General features: G+C 46.3%; 1 protein-coding gene across 1 annotated transcript in view; it reads right to left on the bottom strand.

The window, feature by feature from the left end:
• The window catches only part of LOC141111697 (embryonic protein UVS.2-like), a 30,973-nt gene extending 26,442 nt beyond the window's left edge, over positions 1-4,531 (bottom strand). The window contains exons 1-2 of the mRNA XM_073603844.1: positions 4,460-4,531; positions 1,422-1,452 (exon numbers count right to left, since the gene is read on the bottom strand). Coding sequence (XP_073459945.1) covers positions 1,422-1,452; positions 4,460-4,531 — 103 coding nt within the window. The remainder of the gene's footprint in view (positions 1-1,421; positions 1,453-4,459) is intronic.
• Positions 4,532-19,753: the final 15,222 nt, after the last annotated feature.

The following is a 19,753-nucleotide window of genomic DNA, read 5'->3' as shown; positions in this document are numbered from 1 at the left end:
TGGGGCACAGGTCACGCTGCATGGGGCACAGGTCATGCTGCATTGGGCACAGGTCACGTTATATGGGGCACAGGTCATGCTGTATGGGGCACAGATCACACTGTATGGGGCACAGGTACCGCTGCATAGGGCACAGGTCACGCTGCATGGGGCACAGGTCACGCTGTATTGGGCACAGGTCACGCTGCATTGTGCACAGGTCATGCTGTATGTGGCACAGGTCACACTACATTGACACTAGGGCAGCTGTGGGGGGGGACTGTTTGCAGGGGGGTCCCATACAACATTTTGCTATGGGGCCCTGCTATTTCTAGTTACGCCCCTGCGCCCTTAGATGTGGTGGCTGCATTCATTTTCTGGATTTCTGGACCCTGCCACTAACACATTTCCTGCCCTTGGGTGACAACGCTCACCCACCCCACTGTATCACTGGAGGAACAATGTTGTCACTCCTGGCTGCTCTTCGGTATCAGCCTAGGTTCACATTGTGAACTGTATGTCAATCACACAGGAATCACACTGCATTCCTGTGCAAAGCACATGCGATTCTGTGTAGTGTGATTTGAACCCATTTACTTTGGATGGCTTAAATCACACCATATCCAGATCAGTATGGTGCAGGCAGCTTTTTTTTATTTGCACTGGAACCAGATGTGATCCAGTTCAGGAAAACGCACTGTGTTTGCGACCTGCTTTTTGGGTGTCGTTAACTTTCCATTGACACCTGCAGCAGATCGCGACTGCTATGCTGTGCGGGAAACGCTCAGGAATCGCTGTGTTTCCCGCACCGCATCAGTGTGAACCGGGGTTTAAACTACTAACCCCTCCTCCACTCCTTAGCATCAATATATAGGGAGGGACTCCTTTGTAGTTCACAGAAGATACCTGGGAACAATAATACTTTCTATATATCAGTTTAGTGCTCAAGAAGACTGGAATTCTGGCAGGATATACTATATAGTTTATTGGCAGAAAATGTTCTTACCATGAAAAAGAAAACTAATGCAGCCACCACACCTAAGGACTGGTACCGTGCAATATATATATGCGAACCTTGGCAACCCAGATGTTTTGGAACTACATTTCCCATGATGCTCAGCTACATTGCACAGTGCACGAGCATCATGGGAAATGTAGTTCCAAAACATCTGGGGTGCCAGGGTTCACCTAGCCTGATCTAGAATGACTTCTTATCAATGGAGGATCATCACTGACACACAGGGACTACAAAACACCTCCACCTCTCTTCTCCGGCATGCAGCTCCAGGATATGAACAAAGCTCAGCTTCCATCAGATTCTTCTGGGACATGTTCTAATTAATTTCCTTTTAATAAGCTATGAGGACATTCTGAAGTCTGCATTTTATGAATAGCACAGAATACATACCCCAACCTGCACACCAACACCAAATGACACTTACCTTTATTTTCTACAACATTTTCAAAATGAATCTGGAAAACAAAGCATAAGTAAAGTAATTATAAGATCATAATATTATGAGTACAGAGTCAAATGACAGTCAGACTTTTCAACAGCATAGCCCAGTAATAGGTTTAATGACCATGACTCTAATATACAAGCCGCTCGCTGTTCTTATGAACTCTGCAAGAATATTATATTTCTTGACTGTTCTATTCGTGAAAAAAAAATACTCAGTCCTTTGCTTAATACATTGGTTTCCTGTGACTGTCAGCTTCTTCTAGTGGCCATAACACAGTATTTTCCTGAAATATCTCAGTCTGGAAAATACTGAATCATGGCCACTAGATGGAGCTGACAATCATAGGAAATCAACATATTAAGCAAAACATGGTCAAAATTCTTGAAGGGTGAGTGAATTTTATACATTCATCAAAATGAAAATAAGGGCCTATTCACACTCGTACGGTGTGCCAGCGCATGTAATAATGGGCATTGCATTACAACACACCTTCACTATGAGCGTTGCATTGCCATTCGTTGTAAATGACATCCCAACACATTAACCAAATACAACCAAATTGTACATGAGAGCCCAACGTATCCCAAAAAATTGTACAGTAGAGCCTCACACACCCCATTGTACAGTAGAGCCCAATGCATTGTACAGAAGTGTCCAACATAGCCCAATACGGTGTACAGTAAATCCCAATGCATCCCATTGTACAATAGAGCCCAATGCATCCCATTGTACAATAGAGCCCAATGCATCCCATTGTACAGTAGAGCCCAATGCACCTCATTGTACAATAGAGCCCAATGCATCCCATTGTACGGTAGAGTCCAACGCACCCCATTGTACAATAGAGCCCAATGCATCCCATTGTAGAATAGAGCCCAATGCACCCCATTATAGAATTGAGCCCAATGCATCCCATTATACAATAGAGCCCAATGCATCCCAATGTACGGTAGAGTCCAACATACCCCATTGTACAATAGAGCCCAATGCACTCCATTGTACATTAGAGCCCAATGCACCCCATTGTACAGTAGAGCTCAATGCATCCTATTGTACAGATTTAGAGCCCAACGCACCCCATTGTACAATAGAGCCCAATGCATCCCATTGTACAGTAGAGCACAATGCACCTCATACAATAGAGCCCAATGCACCTCATTGTACAATAGAGCCCAATGCACCTCATTGTACAATAGAGCCAAATGCATCCCACTGTACAATAGAGCCCAACGCACCGCATTGTACAATAGAGTCCAATGCACTCCATTGTACAGTAGAGCTCAATACATCCCATTGTACAATAGAGCCTAATGCATCCCATTGTACAGGAGAGCCCAACACACCCCATTGTACAGTAGAGCCCAATGCATCTCATTGTACAATAGAGCCCAACGTATCCCATGGTAGAACAGAGCCCAATACAACCCATTGTACAATAAAGCCCAATGCATCCCATTGTACAGTAGAGCCCAATGGATCTCATGGTAGAACAGAGCCCAATGCAAACCATTACACAGTAGAACCCAAAACACCCCAATACATTGTATAGAGTCCAAAGCACCCCAATGCATTGTGCAGCAGAGCCTAACACATACCAGCACACCACAGCACATATAACATACATTGTGGTATGCTACGGTTTTTAAAAAAGGGTCATTTACATTTTGGAATCTGTTGTGGTGCACTGGCAGCCCAATCATAATCATTTTATTTTGTAAACTGTATCCTTTTTTTTCTTCCCTTTTTTTTTTGCAAAAGCATTAGGCGGGCCATAAATTATCATGGGTGGAAAGAAAGAAAATAGTTTGATTCCTCCATCATCAAAGTCAGTGTTGATAGGGGAATCCCTCCTGCAGCGCTCGCTATTATATTCTGCCAGTGGGGAGCCTTCCCTGCCAGCAGAACACAATGACAAACACAATGTTGCTGATCGATCGACTTGTGTACATCCAGGGGGCCCATACGTGGATTGAAATTTGGCCGGACCCCGCTGAACCGACCCAGTTTCGATCCATGTATGGCCAGCTTAATACCCAACCATCCCTCCTTTGGTCAGATGTGTAGACCTCTATAATAAATGCAATACTTAAAGCGGAGTTCCAGCCCCCCCACCAAAAAATTAAAAGTCAGCAGCTACAAATACTGTAGCTGCTGACTTTTAGTATTAATGCATGTACCTGTCCAGGGATCCCACAGTGTCCTCAACCAAGCCGATTCTTGAATTGGCTCTCGGTGCTGGCACCGCCATCTTGGGTAAGGTAAACCGGCAGTGACGCCTTGTGGCTTCACAACAAGCTTCCTACTGCGCATGCGTGAATCACGCTGCACTTTCTCAATGGGCCGGCCACAGCGAGGCCCGAACTTATGGCTAAATTTGCCGCTGCAAGCAGGAAGTGGGAGTGGGTAGTACCTGGTTTTGGTCAAAACCAGGTAACCGTTCCCCACCACAAGGTGCCAAATATGGTACTGGAGTGGGGGGAGGAGGTAGACAAGCAACCTTTTGGGCGGAGCTCAATTTTAACTATCAAAAGTTTTACACAACACCAAACTTTTCACACAAACCTTTTTAATAACAAATTATTGCTTTGGAAAGACGGTATAAAGGCAACATTGTAATGAAAAAAAGGATTTTTGGGTTTAGCCAATCATTTCTTGCTTATTAATTCTTCATGGGCCACATAACTGGGGACATAGCAGGGGTGTGCCCTTTGCCTATACACTTAATGCTAACGGGTGTCGCACTTTCCATCTCTGAAGGTTGGGAGGTATGCAACAGAGCAGCTAAAAATAGACAGGTAAACATGTAAAAAACAACTTGGAGCTCTACCTGCTGGCTGAAAATGTAAGTAGAAAATATCCATAAATATGCAGCATTTTATATTTAACTAAAAAAAAAAAAAAAGGTATATATATATATATATATATATATATATATATATATATATACACACACACATACACACACATTCATGTACACTTCTGTTTGCAAAGTCTAGAAATTAAAGTCTTTATCTTACCTGTAGGGGAATTCCAATGCAAATGTGAATTAGAGAGGCCAAGAGAACTAAAGGAACCCTCCTGATGCCCATCTTGCAGCAGATATCTTCAAGTGGATATGTCTTGGTACTGTACACTTGTGCTGTGTAGAATTCGTCTTCTTCTGCTTGTCACCAGCAAGATGCCCCGTTTTTATTCACATTCTGACCGGGAAACAGCCAATGAGCTGCTAGTACCGTGCTGATTGATATGTCACATAGTATAAGGGCCCGGGGTCATCCTTGGGAGGAAGCAGCGGGCAAGGAAGGCGAGCCGATTAACCAAATCATTTTGAATGTAGTAATTATGACTTTTCATCCTCTAAACATGGAACAATCCATTATTTTCCATTGATATTGATAATTGCCACGTCCAAGGTGGGCCTGGGAGAGGCTTCATTCATGAAATCAGCTTAATCAGCTTAATAAATCCTTACATTAGACGAAGAATGTTATACAGTTCACAGATGTTAATTTAAAGGACATGTATACCTGATCACTAAAATCTCAAATAAGCTTTAAGGCATGAAAATCATTTTATAAGTGTCTTCAACATTTTTAAATCTGCTGCTTTAAAAAAATAAAATAAAACCCAATAATCCTGCCATGAAAGTTCTTGTTATGGGGTGATAATGCCCTGTCCTTGTCCCCTTATTTTTCTCCTGCATTGTCACCTTGTCACATTCTCCCTGGGGCATCCATCTGATTTCAGAGGATCGGACCGGGTCGGATGTCAGCGGACATGTCACCCCTGATATCCGTCGCTCCATAGACTAGCATGGAGCGACCCCTTCAGGTACGCCGACAAAACTGACAGGCGGACCTGAACGGTCCGACAGTGTGAAAGGGGCCTTAGTTTTCAATAGGAGTTCTATAATTTCTCAGGTTGCCAGTAAAAAATGTGATCCGCCAATAAAATTTCCACGTTTTGTCAGTAAAAAATGCTGCGGGAGGTTGGCAACCCTGTTCCAGAGTTACCATGGGCCTCTTGGCTAATTCTCTGATTAATGCTCTCCTTGTCACTTTAGGTGGACGGCCATGTCTTGGTAGGTTTGCAGTTGTGCCATACTCTTTCCATTGTCAGATGATGGATTGAACAGTGCCTCCGTGAGATGTTCAAAGCTTGGGATATTTTTTTTATAACCTAACCCTGCTTTAAACTTCTCCACAACTTTATCCCTGACCTGTCTGGTGTGTTCCTTGGCCTTCATGATGCTGTTTGTTCACTAAGGTTCTCTTTAAAAAAAAAAACTCTGATGGCCTCTTAGAAAAGCTGTAATCATACTGAGATTAAAATACATACAGATGGACTCTATTTACTAATTTGGTGACTTCTGAAGGCAATTGGTTCCACTAGACTTTAATCAGACCCCTTTCACACTGGAGGCATTTTTCAGGCACTATAGCGCCTGGAAAGCGCCTGAAAAAAGCCTCATCTGCAATGCCAGTGTGAAAGCCAGAATGATTTTACACTGCGTGCTGCACTGGCAGAAGGTCAAAGAAAGTCCTGCAACCAGCTTTGAGGCGCTTTAGGAGCGGTGTATACATCGCTCCTAAAGCGCCCCTGCCTATTGAAATCAATGGGCAGCATCGCACAATCGCCTGCAAAGCGCCTCGGCAGCATTGCTTTGTAGGCGCTTTTGACCCTTTATTTGGCCGCTAGCGGGGGTTACAAGCGCCCGAAAAATGCTGCGAAAACAATGGTAAAGCGCTGCTAAAACTAGCAGCGCTTTACCACCGACACCCCCTCGCTGGCAGTGTGAAAGGGCTCTAAGGGGTAACAGAGAAAAGGGGGGTGGATACAAATGCACTCCCCACTTTTCAGATATTTATGTGTAGAAAAATTTGAAAACCATTTTTAACATTTTCTTTCCACGTTACAATTATGTGCCGCTTTGTGTTGGTCTATCACATAAAATCCCAATAAAATACATTTACATTTTTGGTTGTAAAATGACAAAATGGGGAAAATTTCAAGGGTATGAATACTTTTTCAAGGCACTGTAACTGTGAATAAAATGATTGCAGTGATATGTAACGTGTAGTGCACATGTTTTCATCTGTGCTTTTATCTGGCCTTGGGATACTTTTTTGTAGAGCATTTTAAGTGCTCTGAATTTCATTTTTTATCACACAGGGGACAAAAAGTCCCCAATGTGATACTATTTTGGCATGACAGGTTCTCTTAATGAGATCTTTTCAGGCCCCTGATGTCTCACTTGTCCTCCATTGAAGTTAAGCCAGCCATAGATGGAGCGATTTTCTTTCAAATCGAAAATCGCTCGATTCCCCCATCAGCACAGTCAGTCCCTCCCACGGAGCCATTGTGTTCTCCCAGCCATAATAGCCGCTAGGAATAATCGCATTTAAATCCAACAGGCTGGTTGTACCAAAGTTGACCGATCATCTTGGGTACATTCAGCCTGTCCATACAGGATTCGAATCTCGGCTCATCCCTACTGAACCGGCGGAGATTTGAACCATCTATGTCCGGCTTTAACGGAGCGCAGTTTGTGCCACAGCCGGCGGGGAAAGTGACGGCAGAAACAGGAAATGACACGTTGCTTCCAGGTTCTTTGCAGCTTGGAAGAATGGACATTCACTGGTCTCTCTCTCTTCTACCCGGCAACACCTGCTATGGTGGTCCTGGTTCCACTGATGGGAGTACGAAGCCCAGGAAACATGGTGGTGGTGGGGGGTGGAATATTCCTGGGGTGCGAGGAAACAATCAGGCAGTTTGATCACTTCCACCTGACAGCCAATAGTCAGCTTGTCCGATATGCGCAGATTACAGCAGCTGGAAGTGTGTGTGTAAAACCCCTCGCTGCCCCGACATGTGTCATATGTTGGTGTCAGTGAAAGGGTTAATAATACCTGTTGCAAATTCATCAAAACATGTTTTAATGCCCGGTAAACACGATGAGATTATCGGACGAATGATCGTCCTTTTTTTATTTTTTGCATGATAATCTCAGATCGAATCTGAAGAGTTTACTAAAGTCACGAAAATTCCCGTACAACAGAATAAAAAATTCGGAAGTGATGTCATGTGTTGTAATACATTTGTATTGCATTTTCAAACAACAGCTGTACTGACTAAACGAAAATCAGTGCATGTCCGATCAAATAATATCGGATGAACTGTCATGATCGGCTCTCGAAAGCTCTGTACTAACGATCAGATTATCGTACGATCGCTCTGAAATTGGCATTTTTCATATGATTTTCTGATCATGTGTTTCTTAAGTGTTTCCGTAGATTTCTTTGGGTGTCCCAGCACACTAAAACACGGGAAAAATCGGACTTATATTTTTAAAAACACGCTGAGCTGGGAACAAACACTATCTATAGGATGGCAAAACCATGGTACCTGCGCTTTAGCACTTCTGAATACTTGTGTTAAAACATGATATTGTAAATGGACCCTTAATGGAATTATATTTTACTGGTTGTACGGCTCCCACCAATCACATTATCGGATAAGCACTTGTAAGTGAAGCGTGAAATAGATCACAGGGAGGGTCAGCCATAAATTGTAGCAAATCTGCAGGGTGTCATTGATTCTGTTTGGCATGCAAATGTACAGACAGCAGGTGTCCGGGTGGGTTCAAGTGAACAGGTTGGTAACAGGTGAGTAAAATAAAAAATCATTGGGGGCAAGAAAATAAAGAAATAAATAAATACATTTTTTTTAAAAAAGGAAACTTGGACAATTCTGAGCTGATTTGGTTGACTTATTGCATCTTTTCCAAAAACCCCCCCCCAAAAAACTAATAAATGCTCCTACATTTTGCCCCAAAAAAATGTGCATTTAATGTTTTTTTTGCAAATATGCCTGAAAAGCGTTAAAACCGCATTGCAAAGGCTCCTGCAGACTCTTCCTCCAGCTAGGTCTTGTGTATACTTGCAGCTGGGGGCAGTAAGAGCCATGATACTACCCCCCCCCAACTGCTCTTCCTTAGGTTCTATTGACACCTAAGCGTACTGCAGTGACACCTGCTGCACCACGTTTTTTTAAAGCTTTTTTGTGTGTTTTTGGAGCCGCACCATTCATTTGAATGGGCCTCCCTCTGCTTCAAAAACGCTCCAAAGGAGCTCATGTAGCAAGTTTTAGCACAGAGCCAGGCGTGTTTGGCATGGCGATTTTGGCCACGACTTTAGAGGGTTTTCTTGCTTGACAAACACGGCAACATCGCACTGCGTTTGGGGTGCCGTTAAGAAATAATAGCATGCCAAATATGTCCTGTGTTTTGCTATGATTCTAGAATCGCAGGCAGAATCACAGATCATAGAATCACAGGCAGAATTCTAGAATCGATGGGCATTCACGATGGGCACTGATAAGGCGGCACCTATGAGGTGGCACTGATGGGCATTCACAATGGGCACTGAGAGGCGGCACTGATGGGCACTGGTAGGTGGCACTGATGGGTGGCACTGATATGCAGCACTGATGGGCACTGATAAGGCGGCACTGACAGGCACTGATAAGGCGGCACCGATAAGTTGGTACTGGTGGGCACTGACAGGCAGCACTGATGGGAACTGGTACACGCACTGATATGCAGCACTGATGGGCATTGATAGGCGGCACTGATGGGCACTCATGGGTGGCACTGGTGGGCACTGATGGGCACTGATAGGTGACACTGAAAGGCTGCACTGATGGGTAATTAAGGGTGGCACTGATGGGCGACACTGCTGGGCACTGATATGTGGCACTGATAGATGGCATTGTTAGGCATCACTGATGGCACTGGCAGGCATCAGGGATGGACCCTGATTGGCAGCTGCCTGGGCACTGATTGTCATTTCCCTGGTGGTCTAGAGTGGCATACCTGGCAGTCCAGTGTGGTGGCCATCCCTGGTGGACATGGCAGTATCCTGGTGGTCATCCGAGGGGGGGATGCACTGATAAACAATCAGCACAGACCCCCCTGTCAGGAGAGCAGCCGATCGGCTCTCCTCTACTCCCGTCTGTCAGATGCGAGTGAGGAAAAGTAAATCAACGGCTCTTCCTGTTTACATCATGATCAGCCATGATTGGTCACGTGGTAAAGAGCCTCCGTCATTCTGAAGCACCGCACCAGCGATTGCAGCGATACACGCCCCCACAGGCGAACAAGAGCGGTCTTTCTGGAGGGCCGTCATATGATGTCCACCCAGAACGAGAGCTGCGCCACCCAGCTGTCATTTGACGTCCGGCGGGCGGGAAGCGGTTAAAAAGGTTTTTCAGTTTGACCAAAATATTAAAGATCAGCAGCAACAAATACTGTAGCTGCTGATTTTTAATAAAAGGACACTTACCTGTCCACCACTGTCCCCACCCGGGCCGGTTCTTCGCCGGTGTTTGGGTCCCCGCCTTCAACATGTTTACTTTGAGAAGCCAGTTGTGACATCTTGTGGTTTCACAGCCAGATCCCCACTGCGCATGTGCGAGTCGCTCTGCGCTTTGTGAATGTCAAGCGACTGCGGACAGTGAAGGAGAGGAAAGCAGGTACCTGACAAAACTAGGTACTCGCTCCCAATAAAAAGGGAAGGAGGAAATGAGAAGGAGGAGGACATGTAATGGATTTTCCATTTTCAGGTGAAGTTCCGCTTTATGAAGTGCTGCGATGGCGTTAATGCACCGCTGCCTGTAGACCAAGTAGCGAGCCGGCTCCCCTTAATGGCAGGTAATGGAATGATCACGCCAGGCTGTGGCCACTGGGGTCTGCCCGGGTTTAAACGGCCTATGGACCAGTCCACTGCAGTTCCAACACTCAGCCCACGTTGGAGCTCATCTGTAACAGGCCAACCTCCACACTCCATAGGTTGTTTCTCCTGTCTAGGGATGAGCCAAACACCCCCCGGTTCGGTTCGCACCACAACCTGCGAATGGACCGAAAGTTTGTAAGTTGGATGTTTGAAAGTAGGGGCCTGCCCTATATACTCTGCAGAAATTAGGGCCTTAGGTGTTGGTGTTGCCACAACACTGTAAGCCCTCACAGTTACTCTTGGTGGGAGCAGGAAAGGGCCCTGCTGTGAAATATTAGATCAAGAATTGTATATTACATGTCCCTGTTGAACAGGGGCAGAAAAATAGGGCCTTAGGCACTGGTGCCACAACACTGCAACCCCTCACAGATGCTATAGTTGGAGCGCAGGAATGAGCCCTGCTGCAAAGTATTGCATCAAAAATTGTACTTATATGCCCCTGTTAAACAGGGGCTGAAAATTTGGGCCTTGGGCACTGGTGCTGGTGACACAACACTACAACCCCTCACAGATACTGTAGTTGGATCGCAGGAATGAGCCCTGCTGCAAAGTATTGCATCAAAAATTGTAATTACATGACCCTGTTAAACAGGGGCAGAAAAATTGGGCCTTGGCCACTGGTGGCAGTGCCCAGAATCAAAAATGTTCTTACAAGCTATCAGCATGAAAACTGAGGAGGAAGAGGATTGTCACTCAGCATAACAGGATAGTCACTCAGCATCAGCATAGGCAGTCTTGGGGGGATCTCACATTAAAAAAAAAATCAATCGGTTACATCAGCATCAGGTGCTTGGTAGCTGGTGATCCAAGACTGATTCATTTTTATGAAGGTCAGCCGATCGACCGATTCGGTGGACAGGCACACCCTGTGATCGGTTACAAAGCCTCCAGCAGCACTGAATGTGCGTTCCAAAAGAACGCTGGATGCAGGACAGGCCAGTATCTCAACTGCATACTGTGCAAGCTCTGGCCAGTGATCCATCCTCAAGACCCAGTAACCCAGAAGATTTTCGGTGGGAAAGGTGTCCAGGTCTGATCTTGCCCCTAGGTAATCCTGCACCATGTGAATCAGATGCTGGCGATGGTTGCTGGAACCGATCAGACCTTGGGGCTGCAGATTAAAAAATTGTCTGAACACATTGGTCAGATGGCCACCTTCTCCACCGCTCCTTCTGTGACTGACCCAAGCCTCAGCAACACGTTGTCCAGGAGGACCAGGAAATAGTAACCTCCCAGGCTCTGGAAACGCGTTGCACAAACCTTTCTGCAAGGCCTCCTGAAGATGTTTTATCCTCTGCTCCCTCTGGCAAGATAAGGTCCGCAACCTTACCCTTGTAACGTAGATCAAGGAGGATTGCCAGCCAGTAATCATCCCTCCCCTTGATACCACAAATACGAGGATCCTTCCGCAGGCTTTGCAGGATCAGGGAGGCCATGCAGCATATGTTTGCTGAGGCATTCGGTCCGGAGTCCTCTGGGTCACTAAGGACGACATGATCCGCAGCCACCTCCTCCCAGCCATGTACAAGTCCATGGGTTTCTTTGGACTGTAAATGATCCCTTGAAGACTGCTGCTAGTGCTGAGTGCCAGGCTCCACCTCCATGCTGACACAATCCTCCTCCTCCTCTTCCTGTGTGATCGGCGGGCATGCAGGAACACTGTCTGGATAATGGGGGCTTTGAGAGGTAGGGAAGTCCTCCTCTTCCTCCCTCTGTTCTGCCTCAAGTGCCCTGTCCATGCTCCAACAAGTGGACAAGAGGGACAGTGTCACTGATGCATGAACTGTCACTGCTCACCATCCTCGTGGCCTCCTCAAATGGTGACAGGACAGTGCATGCATCCCTGATCATAGCCCACTGGCGTGGGAAAGAAAAACAAGCTCCCCTGACCCTGTCCTGGTGCCATAGTCGCATAGGTACTCATTGATGGCCCTCTGCTGCATGTGCAGCCGAGGCAGCATGGCCAACATTGAGTTCCACCTGGTGGGCATGTCACAGATTAGGCGGTTCTTGGGCAGGTTAAATTCCTTTTGGAGGTCAGCTAGCCGAGCACTGGCATTATATGACTTGTGGAAATGCACACAGACTTTCCTGGCCTGCCTCAGGACTGTAAGCCCGGGTACCTGCCCAAGAACCGCTGCACCACCAACTTAAGGACATGAGCCAAACAGGGCACATGGGTCAGTTGTCTCTGTCGGAGGGCGGAGAGGAGGTTGGTGCCATTGTCACAAACCACCATACCTGGCTTAAGCTGGCGTGGCGTCAACCACCTCTGAACCTGCCCCTGCAGAGCTGACAGAATCTCTGCCCCAGTATGGCTCCTGTCCCCCCAAGCACACCAGCTCAAACACCGCATGGCATCTTTTTGCCTGCGTGCTGGCAGAGCCCCTTGAACGCCTACGAAGCACCACTGGTTCCGAGGACAAATCAGCACAGGAAGAGGCCATGGAGGAAGAAGAAAAGGTGGGGGTGGAGGAGAGAGGTGTGGCAGAATCACCACTAATAGAAATTTGGAGGCGTGGTGGCGGAACAACCTCCAACACTACTGCACCCTGTCCTGCATCCTTCCCAGCTGCCAGAAGAGTTACTCAGTGTGCGGTGAAAGATAGTTAACGTCCCTGTCCATGCCTGCTGGACCATGAGTCAGCGGTAATATGCACCTTACCGCTGACCACACTGTCCAGCGAGGCCAAGACATTGCCTTCCACATGCCGGTAGAGAGCCGGAAAAGTGCAAAAGTGGCGTTTGGGAATCTGCCACTCAGGAACCGCACATTCCACAAACTTATGGAAGGGGGCAGAGTCTACCAACTGAAAAGGCAGCAGTTGAAGTGCTAGAAATTTAGCCAAGCTAGCATTCAACTGCTGGGCATGGAGCAAACTTCTTTCGGCGGTGCAGCAGCTGGGGCAGGGAAATTTGCCTGGTACAATCTGACGTCGGTGTACCGATAGTAGATTGCCCGCAAGTACTTGGCTGTGACACACCTAATTCTACACCTTCATTCCTCTCAGTGCAGGTTTCAGAGAGGACTGAAGGTATAGAGGGGTTGGAGATCCCAGCTGATGAGGAGCAAGGAGAGGTCCGCTTTGTTCTTTGGTGTGGGTCTTTTAGGTACGCTTGCCAATGAACTGCATGGTAGGTCGACATATGTCTGGTCAAGCATGTGGTGCCCAAGCGGGAGATGTTTTGGCCACGCGAGATATGCTTGAGACATATGTTACAAATAGCAGCAGTGGGATCTGATGCACTTGTCTCAAAAAAGGCCCACACCAAAGAACATTTGGAATAACGTGCAGAGACAGCAGCGCCCTGCACATGCGGAGCTCTGCGGTGTGATTCAGTCGGTGTGCTGCCCTTAAGCTGGCCCCTGGGGGCATCCTGCCTCGTTGGAGAGGTGCCTCCTCCTCCTCCTCTCTCCTATCAGGCACCCACGTGGACTCAGTGACCTCATCATGCCCTCCCTCCTCATCACTGGAACAAACCTGGCAGTATGCTGCAGCTGGGGGAACATGACTGCCAGATTGCTGTCCTTCTTGGGCACCCTCTCTCTCTGGGCTTACGTTACTGCCTTCCTCTAGCTGGGTACCAACATCGGAGCCTTTAAAATGCTGGGCATCCTCCTGGAGCATGTACCCAACACTGTGGTCAAACAGTTCAGTGGACTCCTCAGGAGGACATGGTGGGGCTAGGGAAGGAATGACTGATGCCATTGAGCCGAGGGAAGAGGCCACATTGGCAGCTGCTTTGCCAGACAAAGTACCCTGAGCCTGGGTGAGAGAGGATGAGGAGGATGAGAGCGGCTTGGTCATCCACTCTACCAAGTCTTTCACATGTTGCGGCTCAACACGGCCAGCTGCCGAAAAAAACGACAAGCGTGTTCCACGGCCACGTGCTGATGAGGATGCACCGTCTCCACGACCAGCACTGTTGCCTTTAGACACAGAGCCTGCTTGCCTTCTTTTATTGGCTTGTGACTGTCTGCCTCTCCTTGTTGGCCTTCCAGACATACTAATGGCCTGCAGTGAGATATAACTGCACAAAGCTGGGATGTATATATACTGATAGGCCAGCTAGCAGAATCAACTGCCTGCCTGTAGTATTATTAGTATGGGAACACCAGCAATTGTCTTCAGGTAGCTTTAGTTGCACACTGTGCAGAGGACACCGTACACTAACTGTAAATACTGCAGCTGCCTGCCTGTGGTATTAATAGGAGCAGAACAACAGCAATTGTCTTCAGGTAGCTTTAGGTGCACACTGTGCAGAGGACGCACTACACTAACTGGAAATACTACAGCTGCCTGCCTGTGGTATTAATCGGATCAGAACAACAGCAATTTTCTTCAGGTAGCTTTAGGTGCACACTGTGCAGAGGACGCACTACACTAACTGTAAATACTGCAGCTGCCTGCCTGTGGTACTAATAGGATCAGAACACCACCAATTTTCTTCAGGTAGCTTTACGGGCACACTGTGCAGAGGACGCACTACAGTAACTGTAAATACTGCAGCTGCCTGCCTGTGGTACTAATAGGATCAGAAGAACACCACCAATTTTCCTCAGGTAGCTTTAGGTGCACACTGTGCAGAGGGCACAGTACACTAACTGTAAATACTGCAGCTGCCTGCCTGTGGTATTAATAGGATCATAACAACAGCAATTATCTTCAGGTAGCTTTAGGTGCACACTGTGCAGAGGACACAGTACACTAACTGTAAATACTGTAGCTGCCTGCCTGTGGTACTAATAGGATCAAAAGAACACCAGCAATTTTCTTCAGGCAGCTGTAAATACACCTGCCTGCCTGTCAGTAGGAAGAGAATAACAGGAACGGATACAGTGTATATATAAACTGAATACAGTGTATATATATTTATATTTATATATACAACACCTAGGATGCATATATACATTGTATATATATACAATACACTGTAAGTGCAGCTAACTGACTCGCCTGCCTACTCTATCTAACTTAAATCAAATGACTACACAAGGCCACCACGCAGGCGGCCTTATATAGTGTGGGGCGTGTACTAAACCCCCTGAGCCATAATTGGCCAAACCACCCTGGCTTTGGCCAATTACGGCTCTCTGTACAGACGGCACTATGATTGGCCAAGCATGCGGGTCATAGTGCATGCTTGGCCAATCGTCAGCCAGCAATGCACTGCGATGCCGCAGTGAATTATGGGCCATGACGCGCCACTCGAATGTGGTGCGAACGGCCCCTAACGTTCGCAATTCGACGAACGGTCGAACAGGCGATGTTCGACTCGAACTCGAAGCTCATCCCTACTCCCATTGTCCTGTTCCTATACACACATACTGACTTAGAGGCAGGCCTGGCTATAGGAGTTTTAAAGGTCTGGTCGCTAAGGCCCAATTCATGTAAGGCGATTTTAAATTGTGGGCAGAATCGCTGTAAAACTGCCCACGATTCCAAATTGCTGCAGAACAAGCTTTTGGGTGACATTATTCTTAATGGCAATTCTGCCATGATTGTCGCTTGATAGAACTGCACTGCCTAAAAAGGAGCAGGAGCTTCTTTTGAGCGACATGTGTGCATAGGGCAGCCCTTTTCTTCAAGCCAAACCTGAACACTTTTTTTGTATTATACACTATAGGATTGCAAAAGACCTGAGTGCACCAAGGAGAATAGTAATGCTAAACATTGGGTGTGGCCAAATTGCACAAACAGTGTTAGGGGCTTAAAGGAGCACGGTTAAAACGGAGTTCCACCCAAAAGTGGAACTTCTGCTTTAAGTACTCCTGACCCCCTGACATGCCACATTTTTTGGGGGGGCGGGGGAGCGGGTACCTAGTGTTGATGTGGTGCCGAGTGGAAATTCTCCTCTCCCCCCCTCCCTCCCTGCAATCTTCTGGGACACGTCATAGGTCCCAGAACATTGCATGGCCATTCAGAACACGCGGCGCAACTCGTGCATGTGCAGTGCGCATCAGGCTGTGAAGCCGCAAGCTGTCACAGCCGGGTGCCCACCCTTGCAAAGCCAGTGCTGCGGAGAGGAGAAGGAGAGAAGCGAGGCTTTAGACAGCCGCATCGTTGGACCGTGGGAATGGTGAGTGTCTGTTTATTCAAAGTCAGCAGCTAAACTTTTTGTAGCTGCTCACTTTTAATAAACACAGAAATGGGTGGAACTCTGCTTTAAATAAAATCAAAGCATTCTTGTATTAATAAAATATGCCTTGATTAACAGTGTATTAACACTGTCACTGTAAAAAATAAGAACGTGGCCTTTCTTAAAAGTGAAGGTTGGTGTCAATAGGGCAATGGATGGTGTCAGTCAGTAGGGCGATGTACTTGTACTTTGTCAGTAGGGCAGTGGATGGTGTGTGAACAGTGTCAGTAGGGCAGTGGTCGGTGTCAGTAGAGCAGTGGATGGGTCAGTAGGGCACAGGTTGGTGTCAGTAGAGCAGAGGTTGGTGTCAGTGGGACAATGGATGGTGTCATTAGAGCAGTGGACAGTGTCAGTAGAGCAGACGTGGTGTATAGTATAGTGTTCTAAAACACAGTGTTAGTCGTTCGCTGCCAGCACTTATGTTTAGCCCCTATGCCCCCTGAACAAGTGCAGTGTCATTAGATCACTGTCACATGTGATACATTGCACATAAAACCTCAGTGTTAGCAAAATCAGGCCTGAACTCTGCTAGCACTAGCAGGTGAATTTTATTTATAGTGGTCCTTTACAGCCATGTGCTCTTTTTCCCATGAATCGCACTAGGTACCTGTTAATTTAGTGGCAAAAAATGTCCAAACAAAGGTACACTAATGAAGAATTCTGCAGGATTCTGAGCATGTCAGATGAGAGCGAAGGGGAAGCCTGTCTGATAGAATCCACCTTGAAATACGAATTTTTCAAGGGGGTTATTTACGAAAGGCAAATCCACTTTGCACTACAAGGGCACTTGAAAATACAGTGCAGTCACTGTAGATCTGAGGGGGGCATGCAAGGAATATAAAAAACAGCATTTAGCTTGCAAATGATTGGATGATAAAATCAGCAGAGCTTCCCCTCATTTCAGATCTTCCCCTCAGATCTACAGCAATTGCACTTCCAAGTGCATTTTCAGTTTGCCTTTCATAAATTACCCCCCCCGAATGTCCTTCCTGATGTGCTTACAAATCCTGATTGGCATCCCCCAGATTCTTCACCATCATACTTCCCCTATTCACTGCCCAACCTGGAATTCAGGTGGAAACAGCAAATTTAACAACTCCCTTTGATTTATTTTTTTTAGCTATTTTTCACAGAAGATCTGTATAATTTGATTGTGGACCAAAGCAATTTATATGCTGACCAGTACATCGCCGCCCACTTAAATTCAACTCTTACTAGTTTTGGGTCAGAATTAGATCTGTGGGATCAGCATGATGGCCAGGCAAAATGGCATAATGGCAGACTCCATAGTTGCATAGGATTATCTTAATGTAAATGCACAATATAAAGAATCATTTCTATATCAAGCTCTAATTTTCCTGTCCCATGTTAAAACAAATATCTAAGTAACACCTTCACCATGTCTTTTAGTAGCTTCCATTATGTACTTCTTTGAAGCTGCATTCCAGGTATGAATTTTATAGCATAGTTACATAGTTACAGTCCAACTTGGACCAATGTAAATATGCATAAGCCATACACATGGGACCACTGTGGAACCAGAGGATCCCTGTAGTAATCTCAGCTAATACAATGATCACTGCATCTTTGGAGTCCCCTAGATCGTACAGGTATGGATTATGCATACTTACATTGGTCCACGCTGGACCAATGTAACGTTGCTATAAAATACATACCTGGAATTTAGCTTTAATCTAGCTGGGTGCCTTATTCTAACCAGAGCTGGATCATCCACAACATAGACAGGAGCTTAGGGTATGGACGTTCAGGGCTCCCAGCTGCAACCTTCTGATGGGGCCATGCCAGTACAGGCAGAGGAAATAGGGCAGCCTCTATGTGCCTGTCAATGGAAGAGATGGGAATGCCAAAGCCCCATTCTGCCTTAATCCATCTCTGATTTCATATCACAGAACTAGTAGCCTGTATCTTGACAAGAAAGGTTGAACCTGATCCTTGAGACCGTAAACTTGAATAAGATTGGAAGGACTCAAAGATCAGAAGCCAACATGATGTTGGGCGACATCAATGTGCATGCTGTAAGCAGCATTAGTAGTGTGTGGGTATGAGCATCCAGTATAGCGGGACTGCAATTCCCTGCCACGTGTATAGAATCCAGTTAAGTGGTGAGTATTAGGCAAGGCCTCAAACACTCATGAAACCCAAAAAGCTGGTAGCAGGAGAGAATCAGATGTGAACACAGTCCATGAAAACAGGCAGCAGGCACTGATCAAAGATTAGAGGTTCATGTGGCTCTGATGACATGAACGTTCAGCTCCGCAGCATTAAACCCCTCCATGGTGAGAACTGGCAGTAAGTGGGAATTTTTTAAAAGCTGCCCGACGATCCAAGCAAATTGGGTAGCTCCTGGTGCTCAACCTGTCTGGCCTACTCCCAGAGTGAGGCACCGGTGACAAGGTAAACACTCAGGCAATGCTAGGAGCTATGGACCTGGAAAGCGGTCTGCAACCAACTTGTTACCAAAATGGGATTTGGAATATGCCTTATGTGGAACCCAATCGCCAAAAAGGTCACTTCCAGGCTAGCCCTGCAACGTCAAAGCTAATGGGTTGTGGATGCAGCAGTTCAATTCAAAGAAACTGGCTCTAGCAGTGATGTAGAGAAGAGTAGTAGTAATAAATAATAGGTTAGTCTTTTACAGCAGAGCAGGACAAAAAGATGTCCATCTCTCCAGGACACTAGCAAACATCTGAGGCATGCTGGTAATGTGAGGGGTTATCCTGGGGTGGCCAACAGTCTTTTTTGTTTTCCATTATCCAATCCTGCTGTAGGTGACAGTATAACCCGAAGGTTTAAGAATTCAAGTGGCCCTCAATGGACAAAAAGAAAGTCAGTTTAACCCAAACATCAGTTCATTGCGCTGTTCACACTAAGCGTTCGCGTCGCTTCAAAATTGAAGCCTCATGTCAAGTCAGGAGGCGTTGGAAAACTTTCAATGCCTCCCATTTAAGTCTATGGTAACGCTCGGCAAACTCTCTGGCAGGCGTTTTTGGTGCGGTTGCGGTGCATTAAATTTTGTTTATTTCTGTCACTTTCCATTGTGCAGCAGTTTAATGCGCCCTAATGCTAATCAAACGCTATGAAACGTTGCATGCATGCATGCATACGGCGTGTTTTTAGCGCTTGCAAAATGCCCCATTCTAAAGCTCATTGACGCCTCTCTGACACCCATACTAACACCATACAAACGCTATAGGAGCGTTTGTTGAGCGTCAGAAATTTTGCCAAGTGTGAACAAGCCCTTATTGTAAATATCTCAGTCCTGCTACGTTACATGACAAAGTAATAGAACTTTAAGCAAAGACAATGGTGCACCAACACAAATGTATGGTATTTAATATTTATTAAATCACTTAAAAA

This window comes from Aquarana catesbeiana, linkage group LG11 (assembly GCF_042186555.1).
Source record: "Aquarana catesbeiana isolate 2022-GZ linkage group LG11, ASM4218655v1, whole genome shotgun sequence".
In the NCBI taxonomy this organism is placed as follows: Eukaryota; Metazoa; Chordata; class Amphibia; order Anura; family Ranidae; genus Aquarana; species Aquarana catesbeiana.
This window is presented reverse-complemented; position numbering and strand designations above follow the sequence as displayed.